Raw genomic sequence first — 26,127 nt, forward strand, 5'->3', positions numbered from 1 at the left:
GTACGCAGAAGAAAACAAACAAACAAAAAAAAGGAGTGTTTCTACCATTATCTGTATCATACATCTATCCAAACAGTCTACTGAAGTTAACTCCCTCACATTTAAGTTCTTCTAGGTTTCGTTTGTAATTCAGAAGATAACTCTGAGATAAAATGCTCCAGGTCTGTAGACTCACTTTTGCTTTTGCCTAGGACTATCCCAATTCATCTGGCCATTTCTATGAAATGCAGCAGAAAGGGAGAGACTAAGGGCTGACCCTACCATGTGGTAAAAGGTGGGTTGGTTTTCTCCCCATCAATAGCTGCCACAAGGACCTGGATGTATTGCCTTGTGCGTGGCTCTGCTCGGACTTTGTGCAGAATGAGCAAAGGTAGGAACAGTTCGTGGCTTGTACAAAGTTTGACCTTATTGTAACAAGTTATCTCTTCCTGGAACTGAGTGAGAGGTTAATGAAGCTGGGAATTGAAACACATATTAATACATTAACTTTGGAGATATTGAGAGAAGTAGTTTGCCATTCAACACAATCTGAACTCTCCAAAACTTATTTCCTTTGATTTATTCACCTAGCCAGAACATTCAGATAATTAGCAAAGTCAACGAGTAATGTGTACTTTAGCTGATTCTGAAGAAGTTCTTTGTAGTCTCAGCAGACTGCCTCTAAGCAGCCATCCTCCCTGTAATTCCATCAGATATTGCACTTATGTTTTCACCTCAGACTGGTTTTGCTTGATATCCCTCTATGCTACTCTTTGTAAGAGTCTCACTCCATATCAGTTCTGAATAACATTAAAATACATATAGAAGACATTTTACGATGTCATCATTAATCAGCGTATGCAGTTTAAAATATATTAGGAAATAAGATTATATTCATATTTATCAGTGTTTATAATTTTGGTCTTGCTGAAATGATGAAGTAACAGACTTGTATTAACAGCAATCATCTCTTTCTGGTGATCTTGTTTCTTAGACACATAGGCAATTTTAACAAGAAAGTTGGTATTTCCCATCATATCTCACATTAAGAAAAGTAAAATTTAAGTAATACCAGTGTATTTTTCATCTCAGCATTTTTTGTTTCCCTGAAATAAAACTGTCTTTTCCTATTTATGTTACTTGGCTGAAAAAGTCAAATAAACTGTTCAGTATTACTGAATTAATGTTTTGAAATACACCTCATGACATGTTCATATCTTATAACAACAATTTCTATTTAAGTGGAAATTTTTCTAAAATTGGTCAGGTGAGAATCACTAGAAGCATACATCTTAGAAAGGTCTTAGAGAGCTTCATGAATGACACCACCTTGATTATCTTTGACAGTAAAGCTTGAGTCGTTTGTGGCCTCCTGAGCCAATGAGAAGTAAAAATGGTGACCTTCTGCTGAGTCATCTTGATCCACTGCACTGATGCTTTGAATTAGCTGGAAACACAGATAAACAGGATTATTTAAGAATAAAAGTATTTACTTGACCTTTAAAACATGTTAAACTGTTGATGCTAGAGAAGTGATCTGTGGATAAGTATTGAGTGCATGTTATGCAGTCACAAATGTACACCTCCCATGCACAAAACAGTCTCATCAAGACTCATAATCTGCTATACTCTACTTTGGTTTTCATCAGTTTAAGAGAGGCACGCATTGAAATCTTGAGAAAATGTAAAAGATTTACTAGATCAAAAGACAAAGGGTAAATGAAATTTTCATAAATGAAAAAAGTCATCACATATATAGTGTTTTGTCTTTTTTTTTCAAGGTGAAAAGTATATCATTCTACATTTGAACAAATCCCTCTATACAAAACCCATTTCCTTCCAGCCCACAAACATTGATATCACTCAACTGATATATTGTAGCTCCAGTAAGTGAGATATGGTGACAAGTTCATGTGCTGAATTGTTGATTCTGGATATTACAACAGATTGATTATGGAACTTCTTGGCTGCTTTTTCTCAAGAAAGCAGAATAGCCTTCATTTACAAATATGTCAAACCAGATAGTCGTTGCAAGATAAAATAAAAAATAACAGTTATCATTCAAAAGAATATCTTTCATGTCTGTAAATAAACCACCACACTGCAGTTAACATAATTAACAGTATTTCTGCTTAAAAAGAACTTATATTTTTTACTTTTATCAGTAAATATTTAATGATTAATATTTAAATTGATGCAAGCCCACCAACTTTCAGAAAAATATCCGATTTCAACTTGGTCTCTATTTTATCAGTCATCTCATGCCTTGTAGATATTTGTACCCAAGACACTTGAAGCCCCATCTTCCCCCAAACCAGAAAGCATCTGAATGCTGCAAGCGGTGCTTTAAAAGGAAAGCAGTAAGTCAATGGAAGTGACTACAGCCTTTCCATCTGTGCCTTTGAAAACTCTTTCCTGATTAAACTATTTTTCAGTCAAAGATCTAAGACTTCAGCACACATTCTTTTTCTTTTCAAGCAAGCTAAGTTTGATGAAATCATCACAGCAGAGTGCAAAATGTGACTTATACAACAGAAGCTTTGTATTCTTATCACTCTGCCCTTTTTATATGTGAAATTTATTTCAAATCTATATATTTTCACTCTATGGAAAAATGAGGACCCTTGAGGGTTTTTTATTGCCACTAATGAGGAGTGATTTTTCAGTGATATACCTGGTGACAGCATACAAAGGATGAAGCTTCTTGAGGAATATTTTTCCCTTTCCTCAGAGCAAACAAAATAGTTAAGGTGATGCAAACACAGATATAGGCATGCAGGTCAAGAAATCAGTGAAGAACAATAACTGATGCCTAATATTACCTGATAATAAATCACAGACTTCATTTTTATAAGGGAATAAAGTTCTCAGAATATGTTCAATGTGAACAGCAATAGAGAACAAAACTATATATACAGTCTAAAACATGAACTATGGCATATTTTCATGACAATATTCCACCACACACCTGAAAAAAATGAAAAAAAGATTCTGCTGGCCTTTGCTGATGGTTTGCTAGTAAAATCTCCATGATCGCAGCTGAGAAAAAGCTTTGTATGGATGTACGTCTCTCCACACAAGTTAGGGTTTATCAAGCTGGACTGAATATGCAAAGTAGTATAGGAATCTATAAAGATATCTTAGCCATATCTAATATTTTTTTTTTTTTTTTTTTTTTTTTTAGTTTAGTTACTTGGCAGAGAAGAATTATCTACCTAACAAAAAACCCTCCATTAATTATACATGTAATTTTTATACTTCCAGTTTTCATATTGATTAATAGTTATTTAACTAGGTATTAGCAATGTCTTTGGAAAGTCTATTTGTAGGAGTTTATCATGTTCAAAAATCATAAAATTACTGCAGTTTCAAATTAGATACTGTTTTGTTATTTCACTATTAACCGCCATTAGTTTACATACAGGATGTATTTGCCCATATAAATTTTATCTATATCTGATCCCATCAACATAATTCTGAGGATTATGTGTCTAGCTGAAAAAATCCCCACCTTCCCTTGGTTTGATCTGTACTGTGCTCTTCTACACAAACCTAAGACTCCTATGGTTATGCTAAGCATATTCACATGCCTTTAAGGATTCACTCTAGAAGCTGGGAAATATATGGAACATAAGAACAGGGTAAACGCTTATTGTTTATTTCTTACCATATCGCTTCCACTAAGATTCAGCAAACCCCAGATGAGTCTATAAAATATTCAGAGAGCAATAGGCAGCTCTGATTTTGCTGACTCTAAAGGAATAATCACTCAGTGAGACAGAAACTGTTTCTATTTTTCTGGTTTCCTAGGCTTTTGTACATCTAACCTAGGAGATTCTAGCCTTTCACGAGGGAAACAGGCATCACAGACTGAAAAACTGCACTTATTGCTTGTAAGTCAAGGTTTAAAAAAACCCAGCATTTTACTGTGTAAACAAAGAAAACAGAGCAAATGATGCGTTGCTTCTGCAAGGTTATAACAGTTGTACTGAGAAGGCTGAAATTTAATTACTGTAAAATTTCTTATTTCAAGTCTCATTAATCTAGAAGCTTTACTAATCCAGCAGTCCATTTGAAAATGTGCATTTATTTAAAACTGAGATTAATTCACTTAGTTTTTCTTGAAAAACTGATTTAAGTTCACGGTGGGTGGACCTCATTTACTCTTTCTTTCCAAACAGTCTGAGATCACAGATGGGAACAGCATCTGTGGGGTTCCTTTGATAAAAGGTCACCAAAATATGTAGCCTGCTATACTCAACTTCCCCATCCATCTGATTAGTGGGCACTTTCAACTAAGAAATATAATCAGTTGGGGAGTCTAAGATATCGGTAACAGCTCTGATCTCTCATTGACAAATTATCTTGTATAGAAGGGAATTTCTGTAAACTATTCTGGACTGAATGTCTAGCTGACTGTTGTTCATCTTGCAAATAGCAAGTTATGGAGTATGGAGTAGTTGACTACCTGGTAGCCGTGATGAAAATTCATTACAAAGTTATTTCTTCAACCCCAAGTAGTCTCACTGAATTGGAATTATGGAGATGTTCAGAAGGAAGAAGAGAGCTGCTCTATTACAGTCCTTTCTGCGTCTAAGAGCTTTCTCTCTACCAAGTTCAGCTTAAGGCATTGAGTGTCCATCTGAACAACCATCAGTACCATTAATTTCGATGCTAGAGTACTTATAATTTGGAATCCTTTGGGTGTTCTCCCATGCTCAGTTATAGTCTTCCAATATAGCATTCCAATTAGACCAATGGAAGGAAGTAGGAACAGATTTGCCACCTCTTTCTGCTTTATTTTTTGTTTTGTTTTCAATTCAACATCCTTCAATTGGACCCCTGCTGTGTTTTATAGGATGTAAGAGATCTGATCACCCACCTGTTTTGGGAGTACAGATTTTGCTCAAATTGACAGAGGTCTTATATGTAGTAGGATTTTTATCATTGCTTAATATTGTTTGATGACCATCTGAGTTTAGTGCAGGTAAAAGATTAAAAAGTTCATTACTATAGTCACCACCTGCATTTTCCAGGTAGATCTTCTACCTCAAGACCAAGGTTCTTCTTTTGACTGCTTCTATTTGGTTTTTAAAAAGCAAATTGGCACAATATTGATCTGATTTGTCTGGGTCTACTGTAAGATGTTTCAGCTCAGTTATAAATAAAATGGTGTACATGTCAGAAAAAGAGTAACGATTATAAAGCTCATGCTATGACACTTAGGTGCTTTTTCATGTTTGTTTGTATATGCTGATAGACTCTTCCTACCTGTTCCATTCTTCTATGAGACAATGTTGTTGAATTACGGTCTGTATAAAACAGAAAAAGGAATTTTCCACGGGCCACTGTGCCCACTGTTTCAAAATGTCACAAGTTACACTCAGTGCATCTGCAGGTGTAGCTTAGAGTAAGAGTCTGCTAGAATATATGGTGCTTTCACAGTTTCACGATGTTTTTATACTTTAAGAGATGTCCTCATTGCTTTTTTCTTTTTAACTTTTTATTTTCTTATCACTACTGCTCAGATGCTTTTTGTAAATGAACACAGCAAGGTGAAATAATAAACACTGCCTTACTATCCCACCACTTTCACTTCTCTGCTTTGATTTGTTAGAAAGGATCTGTTTTAGCAAACTGCTCATTTTTAACATTAATCATATACCCCTAGAATGTGGTTAAAGATTTCTCCTCTTTTCTACCATTAACATTTCATTATGTAGAGAAGTAATATCAAATGAATACTCTTCACTTTCACCAAAACTGATGATTATTTTATTATATACTAAGTACTGAGTAAATAAATTTGGGTTTTTTTCTTATCATTAACTCAAAGTGCTCTGCATACATAGTCACTTCTTTGGATCTAGTAAAAATTACTAAGCAAGCTGCAACATCAAAGTCACTTCATATGTGATCCCCAAATTACAGGAACACAGAATTTCCAGAATAAATATGCATTGAGAAGACAGCATGAATTCAGAACGTAGGTGTATCCAGTGCAGCTTGTCTTCAGCTGAAATCTGTTTCCTGCATGATATGAAGAAAGACAAATATCCACAAAAAGTACTGAAATTACTATGCATACAAACAGGCACATTCTGGATAGTCACTTGCTCACCTATGATGTAAGACATTTGATATAGCTTCAAACTTTCAAGCTTCAGTTTCAGTCTGAGTTAATCAAGACTTTGGGAATTAAGCTTTCTGGGTCAAATCCACTCTTGCTGGGATGGATCTAGTGTTACCTTTGGGACAGATTTCGTCCACTTTGTGTCCTGATTATTTTTATAGAATATTGCATCTAGAATTCAACAGTTGTAGTTACTGTAAACACATACATAAAGGGTAACTATAAAGAATTAATACCACATTGTGGTCATCATTTACCATGCTACATACAGTTATAAAGTCAAAAGATGCCAATTAAAAGGGAGTCCTGGGTTTGGATGTCTTATTAATATTGTTCTATTTGATCTGATACTAGATAAAGCAGACAAAGAATTTTTTTATAATCTTTCAGAAAATCCAAAACTTCAAAACAAGCATTCTTCTCTAGATTGAAGCTACCATTAACTGCCTCTGAGTTTGGATAATTAGGACAACAATCAATTTTATTCATTAGGTGTTTCATATTCTTTATTATAGCTTAGTATATGCTAAGGCTATGTAAAAATAACTTATTTGCCACATGACTCTACATTGCTTTTATTGTAAACCAGGCAGACAGCAAGAAAAAGTAATCTGAATAAGAATATGTATTTTTTGACACTATCTTTCCCTTTGCAGTGCTTTTCCTTCCTTTCCCCCAAACGCTATATGCTGAGGGATGCAAATATATTTTGGAGTATCCCATGAAAGCAGACACAACTCAGCTGAGATGAGGGAAGCAAGTGAATTCCAGAGATGCAGAACATCTTGGAGAATATTTCTCAGCATATTGTTTCCAGCTAGATGGATAGAGATAGCTACTTTAGACATTGAAATGTGATAGAATATCCTAACAAGCTTTGATCTCAACTCATAACATATAAGCAGATTCCTGAGCTGTTTGGAATTGATTGCAGAAATATGGCTATGATAAAAAGCTATGTAATGTCTTGATTAAGCCCTTCGGCTGTTTTAACTGATTCTTCTGAAATGCAAATTGTGTTATTCAGTGGACAACCAGACCATCTACAGAAGCATTTTTGAACCTGTTGGCTTCCTACTGATGAAAATAACCTTTTTTCTGTGAATTAAAAAAAAAAAAAAAAAAAAAAGCACTGAAGGAGATACATCAGCTATTAATTCTGTTTTAAATCACAAACATTGAATAAAATATCATAAACTCTGACTGTGATAATTATGCACTTCAGTAGCAATTTCCTGTGGTTCTTCCTAAGATCATTTGTTAATGAGAAGATTATTTAACATCACAGTCATGGTCTCCAAAGGCTAAGTTAAAGATGCCCTTGACTCTCAAATACCTATAACAATGAAAGAAAACAAAAAGTAAATTAAAAAAAAACCCAAACCTAGATTAACATTTTGCCTGTCTCTAAAATGGGAAAAATATCCTGCTCATCCCTCATTCAGGTATTAATACATTAGAAAGGAATAAATCTGTATCCTATGCTCAAAGAGTTTATTACTATTGTTACTACTACTATTCTTTACAGTGCCATTTTCTTCAGTAATTCTCAAAATACTTAAAATATATATTTAATTTGTTATTGAAAAGTAGCCATTAATGAGCTAGAATACAGATGTTATTTATCAGTAAGGAACTATGGAATAAGAAAAACTTTGGGAAATAAATCACTTGGATCTTTATACTATAGAGAAGTCCAAAACATGGATTATAAATACCTATTTTATAAGCTTCCATATTTAATTCATGGTGTCTTGAAGACAAGGAATATGACATGGCATTTGCTGTAATGACTGTACTTTGATGTGTCAATGAGTTACCTGAAGACCAAAAGAAATGGCATGCTCCAACTACCTCTGAACCAGAGATAGCCTTTGCAGAGTGGAAAATTACCAAATGCAGAACAAACAAACCAATAGCTGACAGAGAAATATGTAAATGGATGCAAGAAACTATAAAGAAATTGCATTTGCTGAAAAGAAAGCTTTATTTAACTGCAGACTAATCAAGGTCAAAGTAAACCAAGCTGGTGTAAAAAAGAAAGGCTCTGTGATTCAGAAATCAAAACATAGCAAAATGTTTGAATGGAACCATCACAGATATCACAAAGGTCTCTTTTCTATGTCCAAAGAATGCTTTAAAGTGGTGAAAAAACATATAGATTTTTCTGTCTATAGCTTTTTGCTGTTGCTTTTTTTTTTTGCTCATTTTGTACCTTTTTTTTTTTTTTTTAACTTTGAATATCCTGGTCTTCATTTTGCAGTTTTCTTTTAGACTCCTGCATGTAGCCTTGCTGCACGTTTATTACAGTTTAGGGCTTAGGCTGTAGAACTGGATCACTTAAAAAAAACCCTGTAAAGCTGTAGAGGAAAATGGAGAGTCCTCAGTGTACCTGGGGGGCTTAGGGCAGCTGACTGATGTGATTCCAGTTGCCCAGGAAGTGAGTAAGAAATGAAAAATCCTCCAGGGAAGGATGCTTGATACCACAGTCCCGCAAGCTGCCAGCTAGGGAAGGTGTTGCAAGGGCTGTGACTTAAAGATCTTCAGATTTCCACTGAACAAGACCGGGTTTCAATTCAGTTCACAGTAAATGATTTCTAACCAAAGAACACAATGAATCTGGTTTGAACCTGGGCTAAGTCTGGTTCGTCGGGACTATGTTATGCTGTTGCTGTAAATACTAGGCCTAGTTTAACTTCTTTGACATAACATGAATCAAATCTGTCGTTTATGCAGTTTGGTTTTTTCACAAGTTTCTGTCTGTACTTCTCTATTATCTGTTCTGGTTCACAGACAAGAAGATGCATCAGTTTTATTTTACAGGGTGAAAAATTCATATCAGTCTTCTGAAATCTAACTTTCAAACTATAAATATATCAACAGAACTTTCACACTTACCTGGTCAGAAACTGCATTTTCACAAACAAATGTTTCATAATATTTAGGGAATTCTGGTGCATGATCATTAACATCGAGAACTTGGATATACACATTTGCTTCTGTAATTTTTTCAGGATTTCCTAATGGTTGAAAAAAAACCAAAAAATCAGAAGTTATAAATAATATACTACATATTTTAAAGTAATGTAGACATTAAAAAATTGTCTGCAGACAAGAAAATAGTCACTGAAACCTACAGACACATTTTATACTAAATCTTTTTAATGAGTTCAAATATATTCTATACATATAAAAAAGAGAGTGTCTGCTCCTCTAAGGGTATCTGGTCAAGAACCTTATTCAATGCAACAAGAGTTAATAAGAAAAGGAGGAAGCCATAAACAAGAACATACAGGACACAAACCTGAGAGACAAATGATAGGGGAGGGGGTGATGAGAACCAAACCTGGTAAGACGCATTAATTGATGGGAGCACTTGAGAGTGTGAGAATGTTTATTCCTGTGAGGTTATCAGATCGGGGACCTTGTCAGTTGGGGAACTGAGGGAGAAAAAGGGGAAAGCAGAAACAATATAAACCAAGACACAGGCCTGATAAAGCAACCATCGAGACAATGGCACAAAAGAAACTTGATGATAATTGATGGGCTATGCAGAAACCACAGGGCAACAATTCCAGGTAGATCAACCTGGACTTTGTGAGTGATAAGACTGTAAACGAGAGGGAGCCCAGACCCAGAAGGGTGTGGGAATCAGTGAAGCTGAACAGACCCATGGTGGAGGTGCAGGGAGGAGCAAAGTGGGGTCAGACAGAAAGAGGTATAAAAGAGGCCAGTCACATGTAAAACACTTGTTTGGCTGAGCCCTGTGCCTGATCACCAGTCAATCCTATCATTTTATATCTTATTAAATCTTTTCTTAGCTAGCACTCTGAATAATCTCACTCTCAATCACTGCATGTGTACGTGTGCTGCCGGGACTAAGCCCCAGCTACTGGTGAGACTGCATATGTGTGAGGGAAAATCGGTGCCCATATGTGTGAGGGAAAATTGGTGCTGGCTACTGGAGTCAGATGGGGGTGTGGGTGCCCCCGGCCCATGGTGCCAGCTACTGGAGCGAGTGGGGGACACAGGAGATGAGTGTCTGTATCTTACCCAAATTGGGGGTGTGTGTGTGGGTCCTTGGGTCCAGGCCAGGTGCTCAGGGGGTTCCATGCTGGTACGCTCAGGGAAGACTTGCGAAAGCGGGGTGCACGAGGGACAAGTGTGTGAGTGCTGCATGTTTGCCAGCGAGCACTGAGCTGGGCCAGCTGGTGATTTGGGGACTCATGAAGTGAATAAGAAGACCTGGGATCCAGGCAGGGGTGCTGGGTGGACAGAGGGTCTGTGCAGGTACGAAAGGGATTCGTGAGTACGTGTGTGCTTGTGAACCTGGAGACTGTGTGTGTGTGGTGTGGGGGGTGTGTGCGTGTGCGCCCGCACCAGTAACCTTCTGCCTCTCAGCAGAAGAGGAGAGGAGGACTTGGCTGTCTGTTCTTGCAGTTCATGTGAGTCCACCGTCTGTGCCAGTCTGTGTGACTGGCCGTGTTAGTGTCCTCTGTGTCTGTGTGTGTGTCCCTGGGACACACGCTCGGTTTTGATACTGGTTGAGCCTGCAAACAGGAAAGCATCAGCCGCATCCCTGAGCCTGGGCAGAGGCCTCGGCTTCCAGCAGCAGTGCAGGAGGGTCCTGGGCTGGAGTGGCTGGAGGATGCAGCTGCGCTTTCTTACATCACTTAACATCATGCATACCACAACGATTGGTCACAATCATTTAGGAAATTCTGTAACTCTTCCTCTTCATTAGTGTTTTGAAATTTTGAAGCTTTGGGAGAAAAAGTCACCAAAATTCACATACTTTAAGAATATTTATGCCATTGCTAGACATGAAGAAATTGCAGTGGACACTGATACCCAAGCCTAGCCAAGACAGAAAGCTGAGACTCTGAATTCAGAACAACAGTGCTGTTCTATCCACTGGTCTCCAAACACATTTGCAAAAAAAGTCTGATTTTGCCCAGGCACGCCTAAGGCATTACTGCTGACTGATTTCCTAGACTGAGCTTATAGTTTTGTTCCAAGTATTATTTGCACAACAGGTTTATTTCTTAGACATTTAGTACTCATAGCAGCTGTACTGCTTCTGTTATACAAGTATACTTTATTACTGTAGCTTTAGATAGAAAATCTGCGTCAGTATGGCTTATTCCCATGTGAAAAGAAAAATAAACTCTGCTAATATAAGGCACTTTTTGCTGCATTTACGCAAGATTATATTGCTTTAACTACCTCAGACAAGGAAAAGCCAGACCTAACTACACTAGTTTCATCGTGCAAAAGTTGTGTTTAGACTAGGCTGAAAAAAACTATTTGTTTATGTAATAAATGTTTATAAATATGGCACCTGAAACCAAGGGAAAGGAAGATCTGCAGGTACAGGATTCTCCTCGAGAAACTGGCTGCTCATGGTTTTGGGGAGCCATACTCTTTAGCCAGTAAAAAACTGGTTGGATGACCGGGCCCAAAGAGTTGTGGTGAATGGAGTTAAATCCAGCTGGTGACTGGTCACAAGTGGTGTTCCCCAGGACTCAGTATTGGGGCAGGTTCTCTTTAATATCTTTATCAATCATGTGGGTGAGGGGATCGAGTGCACCCTCTTAAGTTTACAGATGACACCAAGTTGGGCAGGAGTGATGGTTTGCTTGAGGGTAGGAAGGCTCTACAGAGGGGTCTGGACAGGCTGGATCGATGGGCTGAGGCCAATTGTATGAGGTTCAACAAGGCTCAGTGCCAGGTCCTTGGGTGACAACATCCCCAAGCAACTCTACAGGCTGGGGGAAGAGTGGCTGGAAAGCTGCTTGTCGGAAAAGGACAATAGCCGGGTGAATATGAGCCAACAATGTGCCCAGGTAGACAACAAAGACAACAGCATCCTGGCTTGTATCAGAAACAGTGCGGCTAGCAGGAGTAGGGAAGTGATTGTCCTCTTGTACTTGGCACTGCTGAGGCTGCACCTCGAGTACTGTGTTAAGTTTTAGGGCCCTTCACTACAAGAAGGACGCTGAGGTGCTGGAGCATGTCCAGAGAAGGGCAACGAAGCTGGTGATGGGTCTAGAGCACAAGTCTTATGAGGAGCGGCTGAGGGAACTGGGGTTTAGCCTGGAGAAAAGGAGGCTGAGGGGAGACCTTATCGCTCTCTACAACTACCTGAGAGGAGGTTGTAGCCAGGTGGGTGTCAGTCTCTTCTCCCAAGTAACAAGCGATACGACAAGAGGAAATGGCCTCAAGTTGTGCCAGGGAAGGTTTAGATTGGATATTACGACAAATTTCTTCATGGAAAGGGTTCTCAATCATTGGAACAGGCTGCCCAGGGAAGTAGTTGAGTCACCATCCCTGGCGGTATTTAAAAGATATGTGGATGTGGTGGTTAGGGACATGGTTTAGTGGTGGTCTTGACAGTGTTAGGTTAATGATCAGACTTGATGATCTTAAAGGTTTTCTAACATAAATGATTCTATGATTCTATACTCAATACCTCCCAGAAGTCCTTCACCTATCAGCACATCAAATCCTCACTTACCTGTCAAAGCTTTGCCTTCCCCTAATTTAATTTATTACTCTAGCAGACAAGAAGTATCACTGCAACAGTAACATTCACATTGACTTGGACACGTTGTTGGGTAAGGACCATAATGAAGACATTTTTCCAGTGAATAAAATAGTCTAAGACATTCTAGGAATACTAAATATCTATCAACCTAAATATCTATCAATATCTCAATCTGCTCTGTCTAAACCAGAAGTATGTCACTCAGAAGAATATTCATTATAGTTAAAATATGCCTCATGACAGGTGCTAGTGTCACTGCTTTTGACCTGTTCAGAATTCCTTAAGCCATTTTCTTAAATTAGTCAAATGGACCTTTAAGAGGAAAACAAAACATATTCCTTTCTTCCTCACTTCAAACTGTACGGGTTTGGTGTTTTAATGCATAATTCACTAGTTGCTTGAAGCAAACATTTGTTTTCTTGGTTCTTATGGAATCTGTGCTGATAGCTTTGAGTTTTTTGCCAAAGGAAATGGCAGCAAAAGCAACTACCACAGAGATAAAGGGCTAGATACTCAGCAGTTTCACATTGCTATTCCTCCTGTGAAATCATTAGAGCTGTGCTAATTTACCAAAGCTTATGATCTGTCAGACTTATCTCAAAAATACTTCTTTGTGGGATGACATTTCTCTTGTTGAATTCCAACATCCATAATAATACAACAGGCAATGAGACAGTACTCAGCTTATTTTTTAAATAAGCATATAAAGTAGCACACATCCCTTTTAGAAATAATACCGAGAATGTAGGACTTAATCACTTTTACTTAAGTCAGAATTGGATGTGTAGGACAGAGATTTGGCTGGATTGGCGTTGAAAGGAAAATTTTGTAACACTTATTAGGAGGCAAGGAATACATTTGGCGGCTTCAGTCATATAAAAAGTGGCATGGGAAGGACTCAGCTACCTTGACCTATTCCTAACTTGCTTGTTCATAAGATTCATGGATACTATTTTGGCTTTAAAGCCTACTCTTTGCTTCCACAAACACTTAGATAGGACCTTCCAGCTTAGAGCTGCCATTCACATCTGTTTTCTTTCATCATATAACAGTTCTTTTTGTGTTTATTTTTGGTAATAATCTTGTTTCTACTTCATTATAACGTTTGGGTTGTTGTGGTTCTTTTATTGTTTGGTTTTTGTTTTTGTTTTGTTTTTTTCCCCTCAGCATATGATTAAATGACAAGGAAGAGTATATCTCACATTGCTGTTGGAAGATAACAGTATGGTAGTTTTTAGCTTTTCTGAAATCACAGGTGTTTTGTTTTGGGAGGGAGCAACACATTACAAAGCCACTCTTGGAATCAGTGTCTGATAAATATTTAATGAAGATTTTGGGTGAAGCAGGGTGACTCCTTTGGTTGCAATTGAGGAAGATGGTAGGCAACACTTATTTTGTCTTTTATCCCTTACATGGAAAAATAGTTGTCAGAATTTAAATACAGCTATTGTCTCATATCCCACATTAGACTAAAGACCTTTCAATGAGCAGAAAATTTCTTTGTCATAATCTCCATGAGAGAGATCAGAACTTGAAAAACAAGGTCTGGGAGAATGGGATATCAAGTGCAATATGTTGGATCAGTGTGAAGAATTAAGTTGATGCTTTAATTACTAGGGACCAAAATTAATAACTTGCTTATTTTGGAGCTGTGTGAAAAGAAAAGCAGTGGCCATCTCTAGAGACAAAGTAGAACTCAATACTTGCAGGGGATTAATGAAAGCTTGACATTGTCATCAGCTGGTAAAAGGAAACTTGTAGTAATAATAATAATAACAGTAATAATGGAGGGTGTTTATAATTATAATTTAAGTTAAAGCAAATTTCTTTACTTTCTAAAGGAAATAGATATGGATTTTTTTTTTAAAGGACTAAAATAAAAACTTAGAAGTCTGTCAACAAGTGTATATATGACCAAAGTGGGGTGTGAGGCTCTGATAACAAGTGAATGTTGCAAACACCCGTCTTGACATGGACAGGGATGGGCTGATGATGACCAGGCAGTGTTGAACAAGGACGGAGCCTGCGGAGGCAGGATAACGTCTTGTGAGACCACTCCTCTATTCCTGAAACACGTAAACAATGACCATCTGTGCCCTGTGCACCATGTGCCTGTGACAGATCACCACTCACTTGGTCAGCCCTGAAAAGGGGGGGAGGTGTGGGCAGTGGGTCCCCCGGACCCCCACAACCCACCGACTCATTTCTAGAACGTTTCTGAACATTCCTGAGCACATACTGCACCTGCTCAGTGATGACAGACCCCCGCCTATGGGGTGGGCACATGAGGTTATAAAAAGGGGAAACATAAGTTTTCGGCACGCGCCCACCACCTGAAGACTACAACTACAAGCAGAGAACATCGCTGGATCCAAGGGTGGTGATATCTTTTCTCTCTCTCTCTTCTTTCTCTCTTTCTTTCCCTCTCTATCACTCTCTTTGTCTCTAACTTAATATTCGGCACATTAGGGTAATATCATTACATGTTTTGCTAAACGCTTACCTTTCATAGTTCTGCTAAGTTTTGAGAATTGTTATGACCTTTGCCAAGCCTCTATCTTTTGTAGTTCCACTGAATTTTAAGTAAATTTATAGTTGGTTTGAACCTCTGAAGTAATTGTCGTTACTTCTGATTACTGCACAGAGAATTAAAAAGTTAAGCTCACCCTCACCCCCTGAGTGGGACGGGACATGGGGTGACAATTAAATACTGAATTAATGATATGGGTCATGACTGAAACCCTTAAAGAGCTGTAAGTTCTGTAGTAATGTAGTAGGTCTGGAACCCATTATGAAAGGACATCTGCAAGATCCAGTGAAAAAAATACTGTTGGGTCTTGTGGGTAAGTTTGCTGGTAGTGCACTTTTCCAATGTGCATATAGAGAAGTGAGGATCAAAGTAAGCTCAAGCCAATTGCTACCTTTAGGAATCTTTTCTGTCATCTATAGTTCAATAGAGAAATCTGAAGCAGATATTCCTCTTCTAAATTAATTAATTGTCAGTCAATTATCATCTGACAGTAAATCAGTGTTAAGTAAAGCTGATAACTTAAGGATTTCTTACTTTCTTGCATGGTTAGAATGCTGCTATTTATGCTTCAGCCTTGTACTAGGTGAAAGGTGATTGCAACCAAGTGAAAACTGATCAAAGGAACCTCATTTCTCTTGAGTTAGAACCATCTTAGGCATAAAGTGTAATAAGACTCAATAGATTGCAGGTTCCGACTGTTTGCGTTTAAGGTCCAATGAATTAGATCTACTTCTGGGTACCTTTAAAATATGCTGTCTCAATGGCATGAGGATAAGATGATCCACACCACAGGTCTGTAATAACAGAGGCAAGTTCCTCTTACTAACCTCTGATCCCTGTCATCTCAATGGAGGCAAAAGACTTGTGTCCTGTATGAATGCCAGGACATCAATAAGCCCTTAGGGAGGTTGCTGTTGTAGTGCAGTTTCAATATATGTCTCAGCTGCAATGAACATCTTGTGTGGATGAACTCTAACGGCATTTTGATTTGGCTTCAGTGGAGCCACAATGTCATCCACCAAATGTCTCATACACACAGTGTATGCTATGACTATATTTCAGGGAATAAAATGCTACTAGTTCATAATATAAATCATTTCAGGTATGCCTAGACCAAGGTGACCTAACTTCAATGCTTTTGAATGTAATCTTATAGACAGTGACCTTATCATCATTAAAGAAATAAAGAATAAGAATATGAAGATAATGAGGGCTCGGTTTCTCTACAGTAACTTTCATTACTGTGAAAGACTCGCTTTCTTTTGCTGCAGGAGACACTTATTCATTTGTAACATTCGGTTCGTTGCTATTTTATTGTTTAACTAAACAGAAAAGTCCAGACCAAAGTCATCCTGCTGTGTTTCCATAGTGCTATTCAAGTCATGACAAAAATATGCCAGAGATCAATTTTACCAACACCTGCCAGCTGCCCAACAACATGAGAAGCAGAATACATTCATGCTTAAAATCTCACAGAGAAGCTGAAAAGGAAGGTAATACTATCAATTCCCAAACACAAAATAAAGACTTCAATGAAAATGGCTACTGACTATCTTGTGTTAAACTTCTAGCAGTAATATTCTACATATATACAGGAAATGTTCCCTTTTGGGAACAATGCAATTTATGAATACGTGTTTAAAGTAGTCTTAGCAATAAATAGCTTTTAACTGAGATTCAGGACTGAAAAATCATGCTAAAAGTATTTGGCAAAGCCTGTCTGATTTATCGATTAGACTGTAGTTTCATATGTTTTTTCTCCTTCCCGAGGATGGTTGTGATTATTTTTTAAATAATATCCTAATAGTCTTGTTAAACTGTCTTATAAATCAGTAGCTGTTAATTTTCTAGAGTGTTGTTCCAGAGTTAGGGCAACCAGATCACCAAAAGCACGAACAGAGGCAATTTGCATTTGACTTTCAAACAAAACTGACAGGTGAAATCTATATAAGGGATGCTTCACAGATTTAATTGTCACTGAAGAGAAGTCTAGCTGATTTAGGCCTTACATTCACAATTAATTTGAGCCACAGGTTTCTGACTGGTGTTAAATTAGACCCCGGCTAATTTCACAGTATTCAAAAATCTGGTGTGAAATTAACCAGGGTCTAATTTAACATAAGATCTTGCACTGCAGGAGCAATTCATATGCTTCAGTGTAACTTGAAAGCGTTACAGTCTCGATCCTATTACAATTTCCTTTCTTTTTTTATAAGGTCATCTTTTATGAAAGAGCACAAGACCTTGGAGCTCAAATACATTCTGCTTCTATTTAACTAATCATTTTAATAATGCTCCTTAATGTAGCAAGCAACCGTAATATAATGAGAAAGAAGCACGTATTCTCCACTTAAAAGAAGGCATATTCAGAGGATAATTACAGTTCACAGTATATAAAACACAGCGTTCCTTAAATTTCTTACTCACTTGTTTCTGTGGCTGTAACAGTTATGTTGTGCCAAGAAGCTATCTCTCGGTCCAGAGGTTTAGTTGTAATGATTGTTCCATTGTGTTCATTGATGCTGAACAATCTCTTTAAATGCATGCCATGGACAATAGAGTACCTGCACCAAAAAAAGTAAAGAGATTCCCTAATACTGAAATGTTCCATCAGAAGCAAGGACATAGAAAGCTATTGTAAGTTGAGAAAACAGAGCTATGCATATATACATATAAATGCGTGCTGCAACAACTCAGAAATCATGAAAAATGTACACTTATAAACATTTAAAATTCACTGCTGCCAAGATCAAAGCTCTTCTTTTTATAAAACTAAATATGTCTCAGATCTATATTAATGTGAACTGAATCTGAAATGCATTATTCATTCTTAGTTCTAAGTCAGGCTCACAGCAGGTGAATGACTTCGTTGAAAAGAAACAGCAAAAGTGCCACTTGTGAAATGAATAACACTAACAGCTAAGTGGAGGTATATTGGCAAATCTATTTTATCATTGCTGACATGCTCTGATGTTAAGGGAACGGACATTATAAAGAAAGACAGGCAACTATCTGTAATGAGGTGACACCTAAGCAGGATACAAAATCCTAATGCAGGAGATGATTACAAATGAGTCCAATGTTCCTGTGTCTTCACTGAAAAGGCTCCGGACGCTATGTCCACATGCGCACATACATACATACATACCATTCAAATTGTTAGTCTAACCACTGGTCACAGGCCAGAGATGGACTGAAAAAGACACCAAAGATATTGGTTCAAATGGAAAGGATATTTACTAATATTTTTCATGACATGTAAAAAAAAAAGACCATATGTCACAGTTCCTAGTGGATTCTATATCATGGAAATAAAACCTGTTTGAAGAAGTGAAAGGTTCTTACCACTGCAGTATGGAATTCCCACAGGCAACTATCCCCTCTTTTATTGTACCTTTAACTGTGCTTGACAAAGTCTTTCTATCTCCTGTTGGCACTTAGGACTCCAGCACAGATTATGTGCCAGTGGTTGGATAACTCTCAAACTTGTTATTTCTAGTTACGTTTCGTCTGTTTCAGAAATCAGTAAGAGGATAAATCAAGGAACCAGCACAACGCAGTCAGTGAAAGTTCTTATCATTTGAGCCAAAGATTTGACATTTATAAACTGCTGTTTCAGGGATTTACAATTCAATTTCTTCTTTTTTTTTTTTTTTTTAATGTGAGTATTCCTCATCCTCTGTATCCAAAGTTTTTTTAGGGTTTTCTGACATTGGTGTGTTGTTTGGTTTTAGGTTTTGGGTTTGGGGTTTTTTTTTTGGTAATCTGAATCTAGATAAATAATTTTCACAGAATCTATGTTGGATATTTTTAGTTATTTTTTATTATTCCTGTAGTGTGGCTTTTTTTACATGTCTTTCTTTTACTTTGTCTGAAAACTGGGGTCCCCAAGGCAATACAGCTGGTTTTCTATATTATAAGCAACTGCTGTCATTTATGATAGCAATAGTTTCAAAATTATATTCATATGCATGGCACAGCCCAATAAACATAACTTTACATTAGAAGTGACATACTCTATTTTAAAGAAACTCAGTGGTGGAATATATGCATCACTGTTTTGGGACTATTCAGACATATTCACTTTGTAGCAAGTTCCATCAAAATATTTCAAACTAAGAAGTCATAGATATGCACTATGTTTAAACGTTTTGCAGGAGATGTTACAGTCATAATAAATAGCCACCAAACAAGTCTTTTTTAGGGGAGGGAAGGGAAAGTACATGTAAATTTTTATTTATCCTTATTTATTTTAACCTATGACTATCTTACTAAATAAGAAGAAATGAATGTAAAATTATGACAAATGGCCTTGCATTTACTAAACTTCTGAAGCTGTTACTACAGATAGAAATATATATACGTATGAGGAATCTGCACACCATAAATTATTTTGTGTCTCATCCATTTGTCCCTGTGTCTTAGCTTGACTAAATTGCACAGTACATAGTGACATCAAGTAACTCAAGAAGCTATTATAATTATAAATGCCGTGTTAAAGATTAATTACCTGTTTTCTCCCTTAAGAGACAGCAAAATTATTTTGCAAAATTAAAAGCCTGGGGGACTCTTTTTAGATAATATCTCTGTGGGGCATTTGGGGGAGAAGTAGGAAATTGGTACATTTTTGGTCATGCTGAGCTGAGCAGATGCCAATGGAGCTATTCTGTGTCTCCCTCCCAGCAATGAGTCCATCTCTCCATATCCTCAGAAGTTATTTGGAACAGACTGGAACCCCTCCAGGCGCTTACAGGTTTGGCTGTGGTACCCTCGCTCTGCTGCTATGCACAGCCCCTTCCAGGCCACTGTTTAAAATATTACCCCATCTCAAAGTGATGCAAAGATGCACAAAACCCCCTCATTTATTTAGACTTTGGGCTAGGGGTCAGGATTTAACCTACTGTACTGGTTTGGGCTGGGATAGAATTAATTTTCTTCACAGCCTGGATGAGGCTGTGTCTTCGATTTGTGATGGAAACAGTGCTGATAACACAGGGATGCTTTACTAATTGCTGAGCAGTGCTTACACACCATCAACGCCATTGTGGCTTTTCATCCCACCCCACCAGCGTGGAGGCTGGGGGTGCACAAGGAGCTGGGAGGGGACACAGCTGGGACAGCTGACCCCAACTGACCAAAGGGATATCCCATACCATATGACGTCATGCTCATCGATAAAATTTAGACGGGCTGCTGTTGCTTGGGAACTGGCTGGGTATCAGCTGGCTGGTGTTGAGCAATTGTTTGGGGGTTTGTTTGGGGGTTTTTTGTATCACTTGTTTTTCCTGGGGTTTTGTTGTGGATTTTTGTGTTTGGTTTTTTTTTGTTTATTTATTTGTTTGTTTGTGGTTTTTTTCCCCTTTGTTGCTTTCTTTGTTTCTTCTTTTTTATTATTTGACTGTATTTATTTCAACTCATAAGTTTTCACACCCCAATGGGTGGGGGAGTGAGCTTGTCTGGTCCTCAGCTGCCTACTGGGGTTAAATTATGACACCTAAAATAACCTAGGTTATCACAATGAAAGCATGATTAACTGTAATTATGAGGCAAGGTAAGGAATAGAAATACCCTTTGGAAACCCCAACTACATTTATATTTGAGGCCCATTCACATTTTAAGTTAGGTACCTGACTGGACAGTCATCATCGTCTGGATCTCTAGCAGTTACAACACCGACCAGTGAGCCACTCTCAGCCCCTTCAGGAATCTCCATCTCATAATTCTCCAAGGTGAAAACTGGAGGTTCATCAGCATCTTCCACATTGATTTTGACAATGGTTTTGTCTTCAAATGGTTCTTCTTTCAAAAAACGGTCATCAATGTACCTGTTTACAACTTTTGCTCGAATACTGTATCTCCTCTTGCTCTCATAATCCACTCTCTGTTAAGAAAGAAAATGAGATGTGGAATACTTCTTTCTTCACATGTGAATGAAATACAGTTCAATAGGTGGTGTGAGATTAAAGACAAAATAATGCTACCTTTCTTTTGAGGATGCTTCAAAAGCAGTTACTTCTAAGATTTCTTTTTTTATGTAAAAACACTTTAAAATTAAACTGTGCTATGCCATTGTTTGCTTTCTCATGCAAGCTGGCTTTAATGTTACAGTTAAACAACACTGTAAAAGAAGTCTTCCTGTAGAACGTCAGCTCTGAGAAAAACAACTTCTTCTGTTAGTACTTGTGTGTCCAACATATAGTTGTAACTTTAGTGAACTCTGTTCTTTACTCTTACATAAACAATGCAAATCAGTTAATCTGCAGGGGTTAAGCTGAGCATGTTAAGTTCCAGAAGGTAACAATGAGTGTTTAATAAATGCATAGTTACATTACTATTTTAGAAAGTCATTATCTTCTGTAATTAAAAAAAAAAACCAACTAATTAAATACCTTCCTGAACTGCAATAAATCCAAATAGAAATAATAATAATAATAATAATAATAATAATAATAATAATAATAATAACAATAATAAATAGGTTTCAATTCTTCAGGCTGCTGGATTTCACTAGACCATCAAACTCTGTCATCATTTCTGATGATGACCCAAATAAATTCTGGTGATTCCAAAATAAATCACACACTATCAAAGCCTCTTAAATATCTTAATTAATAAACTGGTATTTTTTGAGTGTATTTAGTGTCTTTTGAAAGCTAAGTCATAACAACTCCACTGCTTATCTAATACTGTAATACATTCTGGGTTCAGTTAAGTTTAACAGGAGGTGTTGGAAGTGAAGAAATGTTGTGTACAATTTATTGATAAAGATTTTACAGATGATTCACAGAAGAGATGGAACATTTTCTCACAATGGGATACACTCTGTTGCACAGCTAGGAATAGCATTAAGATACTTTGACTGCCACTACTGTATTCAGCAGTAATATGAATGAGTCAAAAAAAGTAAACAGAAAGAAAGGCATGTTTCTTTTTATCCTCCTAATATCCCAATCAAATCACAAAGTGTAAATAAAGAAAAAAAATATAGAAAACAAAGCAATAGGCCTTTTTTAAACATCCAGTTTGTTTTAGGAGGTTCTTTCCAGTATTTAGTGATTTTTAGAAGATTTCAGAGATCTCACCTTTTTTAAGATGATAATTCCTTCTTGAGTCTCATTGTTAGTAATGATGTCAAAAACATCTGAGCTATCTCCTTCAATGAAATAGTTCATGGCTGCGTTCTCCCCTATGTCGCTGTCTTCTGCAAAGACTTTGCCTACAGTAGTGCCCACAGGAGCCTCTTCAGACACACTCATATAGTAGAGTCCTAGAGAAAGAAATACTGGCACAATTTAGTGATCTGCCATGGTTAACAGCTGCTGTAGCTATGATGGCATGAGGCTCCCAGAAAGTTTGGGAAAGCCCCCAGCTTTTATTAGAGCAATGGTTCTCATCCAGTAATGAATAGATCTCAGGGGCAGGGATGACAACCTTTCCACTCATGAGTCCTCCTCTCTCAGCCCCTTACTTTAGCAGTAAGTAAAGAGATAAGAAGAACCAAAAGGGGGGAGGGGGGGGGGGGGGGGGGGGGGGGAAGTGCAGAGCAGCACTTCCCCAATTGCATTTCACTAGTTCTTCCTGCCAGCTCAGCTAGCAGCTCCCATGTCTGCTAGCAACTCCCTGGACAGAGAAGGTCACATCATTTGCCAAAACGTTTACAGTATCTGTCTGTAAAGAATGAAGAAAGGAGAAAAAGAAAGAAGGTGACTGAAAATATCCCGTTGCCCAGATTTTAGGCTTAGGAGGAGCAAACTATATGGAAAGCAGTTTAGTAAGTCATTTGTCTCCAAAGGCTAGCAATAAAAACAGCAGGCCTGAAGTATTTTGTAATGGTAGGTTTTCTTTTCCTCTTTGTTTTTGAGCTTTTGTGGGGGATTTTTTAAAATTTTATTTTTATTTAAATTTGTATGCTGAAGTCAAAGCACAGACCTGTTCTGAAAAGACCTACCAATGAACTTAACAGAGCTACAGTAGATCTAAATTTGCTCAAGACTTCAACACTTACTAAGTAGCCTATACTCACGCTGTTGAAATTTAGGTGGATTGTCATTGATGTCGGAGAGGTTGATGGTAACAGTAGCTGTTGCTGAAAATGCCCCTGGTTGCCCAACCATATCTTTGGCTTGGATGATGACCAGATACTGATCTTTTGTTTCTCTATCCATTTGGGCAGCCATTCTGATGACCCCTAAAAATGAAAAGTAGAGTGTAATAACATATAATAGTCCCATTTTTTCCCAACATCTGACCATATAATATGGCTATAAAATGCATCATTGGACACAGTTATGAATTTACATTCTAGACTGTGCACAGCACAACTTTTCTAATACTGTACTCATGGCAACATCTATGTTGTATGACAGATCCATTCTGCATACTTATAGTTCTGAGGAGCAGAACACACCATACATCTCCCTGACCATGTGTAACTATCTTTCTTCCCCGGAAATCAGGATTTTGGAGGGATGTCACACATTTGTGGTTTCTCCAACATAGAGACAGGAATGTCACATGATGAGTTGTAGAACTGTTAACCCAGAAGTGTTCCTAGGTCCGTTTGTTGGATGACGTACTCAGAATCCAAATCTTTTCTTTAAGAGAGATAATGTGCTAAATATATTGTTGATTCTCTAGGGAGAAAGAATTTCAGCTTCCTATGGGAAAGAAAGAATTGATTTTTTTTTTTTAGAACTAGGAACTACGCAAAGATGTACAAGTGTAGGGGGGTTATCAGTTGATCTTTGTGTTGAAATGGAGACAGACATTTTTGCTTGCATCCATTTTATGTTAGTTTATGAATGTCTTCAAGTTTACAGGATCATTTGTAGTACCTGTCTTCGGCTCCACAGAGAAATAAGGCTGTCCCTGAATGAGGCTGTAAAGCAGACGGGCACTATTCCCATAAGAAGGATCATCACCATCTGTAGCTGTTACCTGTGTAACCGACGTACCTCAAGGAAAAAATAAAATAGATTATGTTTATTTTCTTCTTGTATAAATTATCTCATAATTACAAAACATAAACTATTTTAAAACCTTTTAACATAGCAGTTATATTAGCAAACAGCGCTGAAAATTTACAGGAGCAAAGGCACATTCTAAAATTTAAAAAGGGAAAATATTTCCTCAGTAATTGTGCTTGTTGCATTCAAATTTTCAATTAAAAAAAAAAGTGTATAGCTTTTCAGGACTATATTTATGGTGCTTAAAATACTACACTTATGTCTTTTTCCCTAATTTCTGATGTGGGAATGGAGTACAGAAAATTTTTTTCTTCTTTCCTTGTATATTCTTCAAAGAATTTTATGGAAGTTTCCCATGAGAATAAGAAAACACAGCCACTTTATCAGCAGTAGGCCCACTGGTGATAAAGAAATTAATTGTTAGCAAGCAAAGCAGCCAAGAAGTATAACAAGGCTCTGATAACATTTTTTATCCTTGAGTCTTTAATGAGCCTGTCCCAGTGCAAGAGTGACAGCAGAATCCCCAGTGCAAAACCACAGCAGAATCAATCTGCAGAGCTTGACTTCATCTCTGACTGGAAGCTGGTTATATCCTAGATACGAGATTTAGAGCAATCTCATGACACCATCAGTGATGACTGTCCTTTTAAAGGAAAATATTCACAGTAGCATCATTATGTAAGGTAATCATTATTTTTGTCTTTTTTCCTCATCTAAGTTCTGCATAAGAATACAAATATCACTTCTCATGAGGAACAGCAGGAAATCAAGCTACTTTCTAGAACTTTCTGGCATATGTTCACATGGTTGCACTTGCTTACCAATATAGCTGTATAGTTATGCTGGAGGATAAAAGAAGAAGAAACGATGGAGTGCAAGAAGTTAGACCAGAAATACCTTTTGTATGTCAAACTCAAAGCCAATATTTATCCCCAATAAAACAAAAACATTAATTTCTGAGTTTTCTACCAATTCAATAGTTTTATTTTTAAATAGAAATGAAGAAGGCTTTCTCTCATAAGGATATGCTGAATAAAATATTTTTATTATTTAAAAAAATATTTTTTGCATTTTCGTTCAATTTATTCAGCAGCACTCCAAGTGATTCCATAATACATGTTATCATCTTCTCTAAGAGTGGAGGTACACTAAAATGATATTAATTGCCACCAACTTTTAGAGTTATATGTCCTTCAAAATATACCTACAATACCAAACTTATGACATTTAGGTGTGTATTAAGTGTATGTATAGCTGTATACATACATATATTGCTCTCTGTTGCTCTGGAAAAACATTAAAGATAAAATGACAGCTTATTATTTAAACAGGGCAGATATATGCTTCAGAAATAACAGTATTCAAGACTGAAGGGTAAAGGAAATCTTCAGCTACAAAACTGCTAATTTCATATGTTCTGTGGCCTATGGAAACTGTTCTAACTAATGCAGGACATTCATCCTCTAAGACAATTTAACATAACTAGAATGCAGCTGCTCTGAAAAAAGCATGGAGTGCTAGTTTGGAAAGGATCAAGAACTATGGATAATCCAACAGGTACAGTCTGTTATAAAAGCCATTTTCTACTAAATAAATCCACGTGCCCACAACTACGTTTAGAAATGGACTTGTTTACAGCACCATATTTAATGAATTAGGAATAAAATCCAAAATATATAGGAATACACAGTTATCATTACAGCTTTTGTGCATCTCACTCATTTAAAGATAGATTTATTTTCTGCACAATTTCTAACAATTAGAAAGAAATGTTGAATCTAAGCCAGCATTTGCTGCTTCTCCAAGCCCTAGCCAACTTTTCTGCTTGCTTGCCTGTTGACTTTTCCAGAGTATAGCAGAAGGCAGAAGCATGGAATTTGCCCAGTTGGGCTCATTGAGATGCCGGTGGTAGATGTAGTGGAAAGGCGATCAGGCAAGGGTCATCTGGTAAAGAGGGACCTGACCTAACAGA

General features: G+C 37.3%; 1 protein-coding gene across 3 annotated transcripts in view; it reads right to left on the minus strand.

Moving 5' to 3' along the window:
* CDH19 (cadherin 19) overlaps window positions 1-26,127 on the minus strand; it is a 69,997-nt gene that overhangs the window by 7,928 nt on the left and 35,942 nt on the right. The window contains exons 5-11 of one of the 3 annotated variants that reach the window (XM_075744524.1): window positions 24,024-24,143; window positions 23,213-23,377; window positions 22,272-22,456; window positions 20,817-21,070; window positions 17,617-17,753; window positions 9,011-9,132; window positions 1,309-1,426 (exon numbers count right to left, since the gene is read on the minus strand). In XM_075744524.1, the coding sequence (XP_075600639.1) occupies window positions 1,309-1,426; window positions 9,011-9,132; window positions 17,617-17,753; window positions 20,817-21,070; window positions 22,272-22,456; window positions 23,213-23,377; window positions 24,024-24,143 (1,101 nt within the window). Of the gene's footprint in view, window positions 1-261; window positions 1,244-1,308; window positions 1,427-1,482; window positions 1,975-9,010; window positions 9,133-17,616; window positions 17,754-20,816; window positions 21,071-22,271; window positions 22,457-23,212; window positions 23,378-24,023; window positions 24,144-26,127 lie in introns of those variants that run through there. The other 2 variants (XM_075744525.1, XM_075744526.1) reach the window with 2 other exon arrangements.

The sequence above is a fragment of the Balearica regulorum genome, chromosome 2, assembly GCF_011004875.1.
Source record: "Balearica regulorum gibbericeps isolate bBalReg1 chromosome 2, bBalReg1.pri, whole genome shotgun sequence".
NCBI lineage: Eukaryota > Metazoa > Chordata > Aves > Gruiformes > Gruidae > Balearica > Balearica regulorum.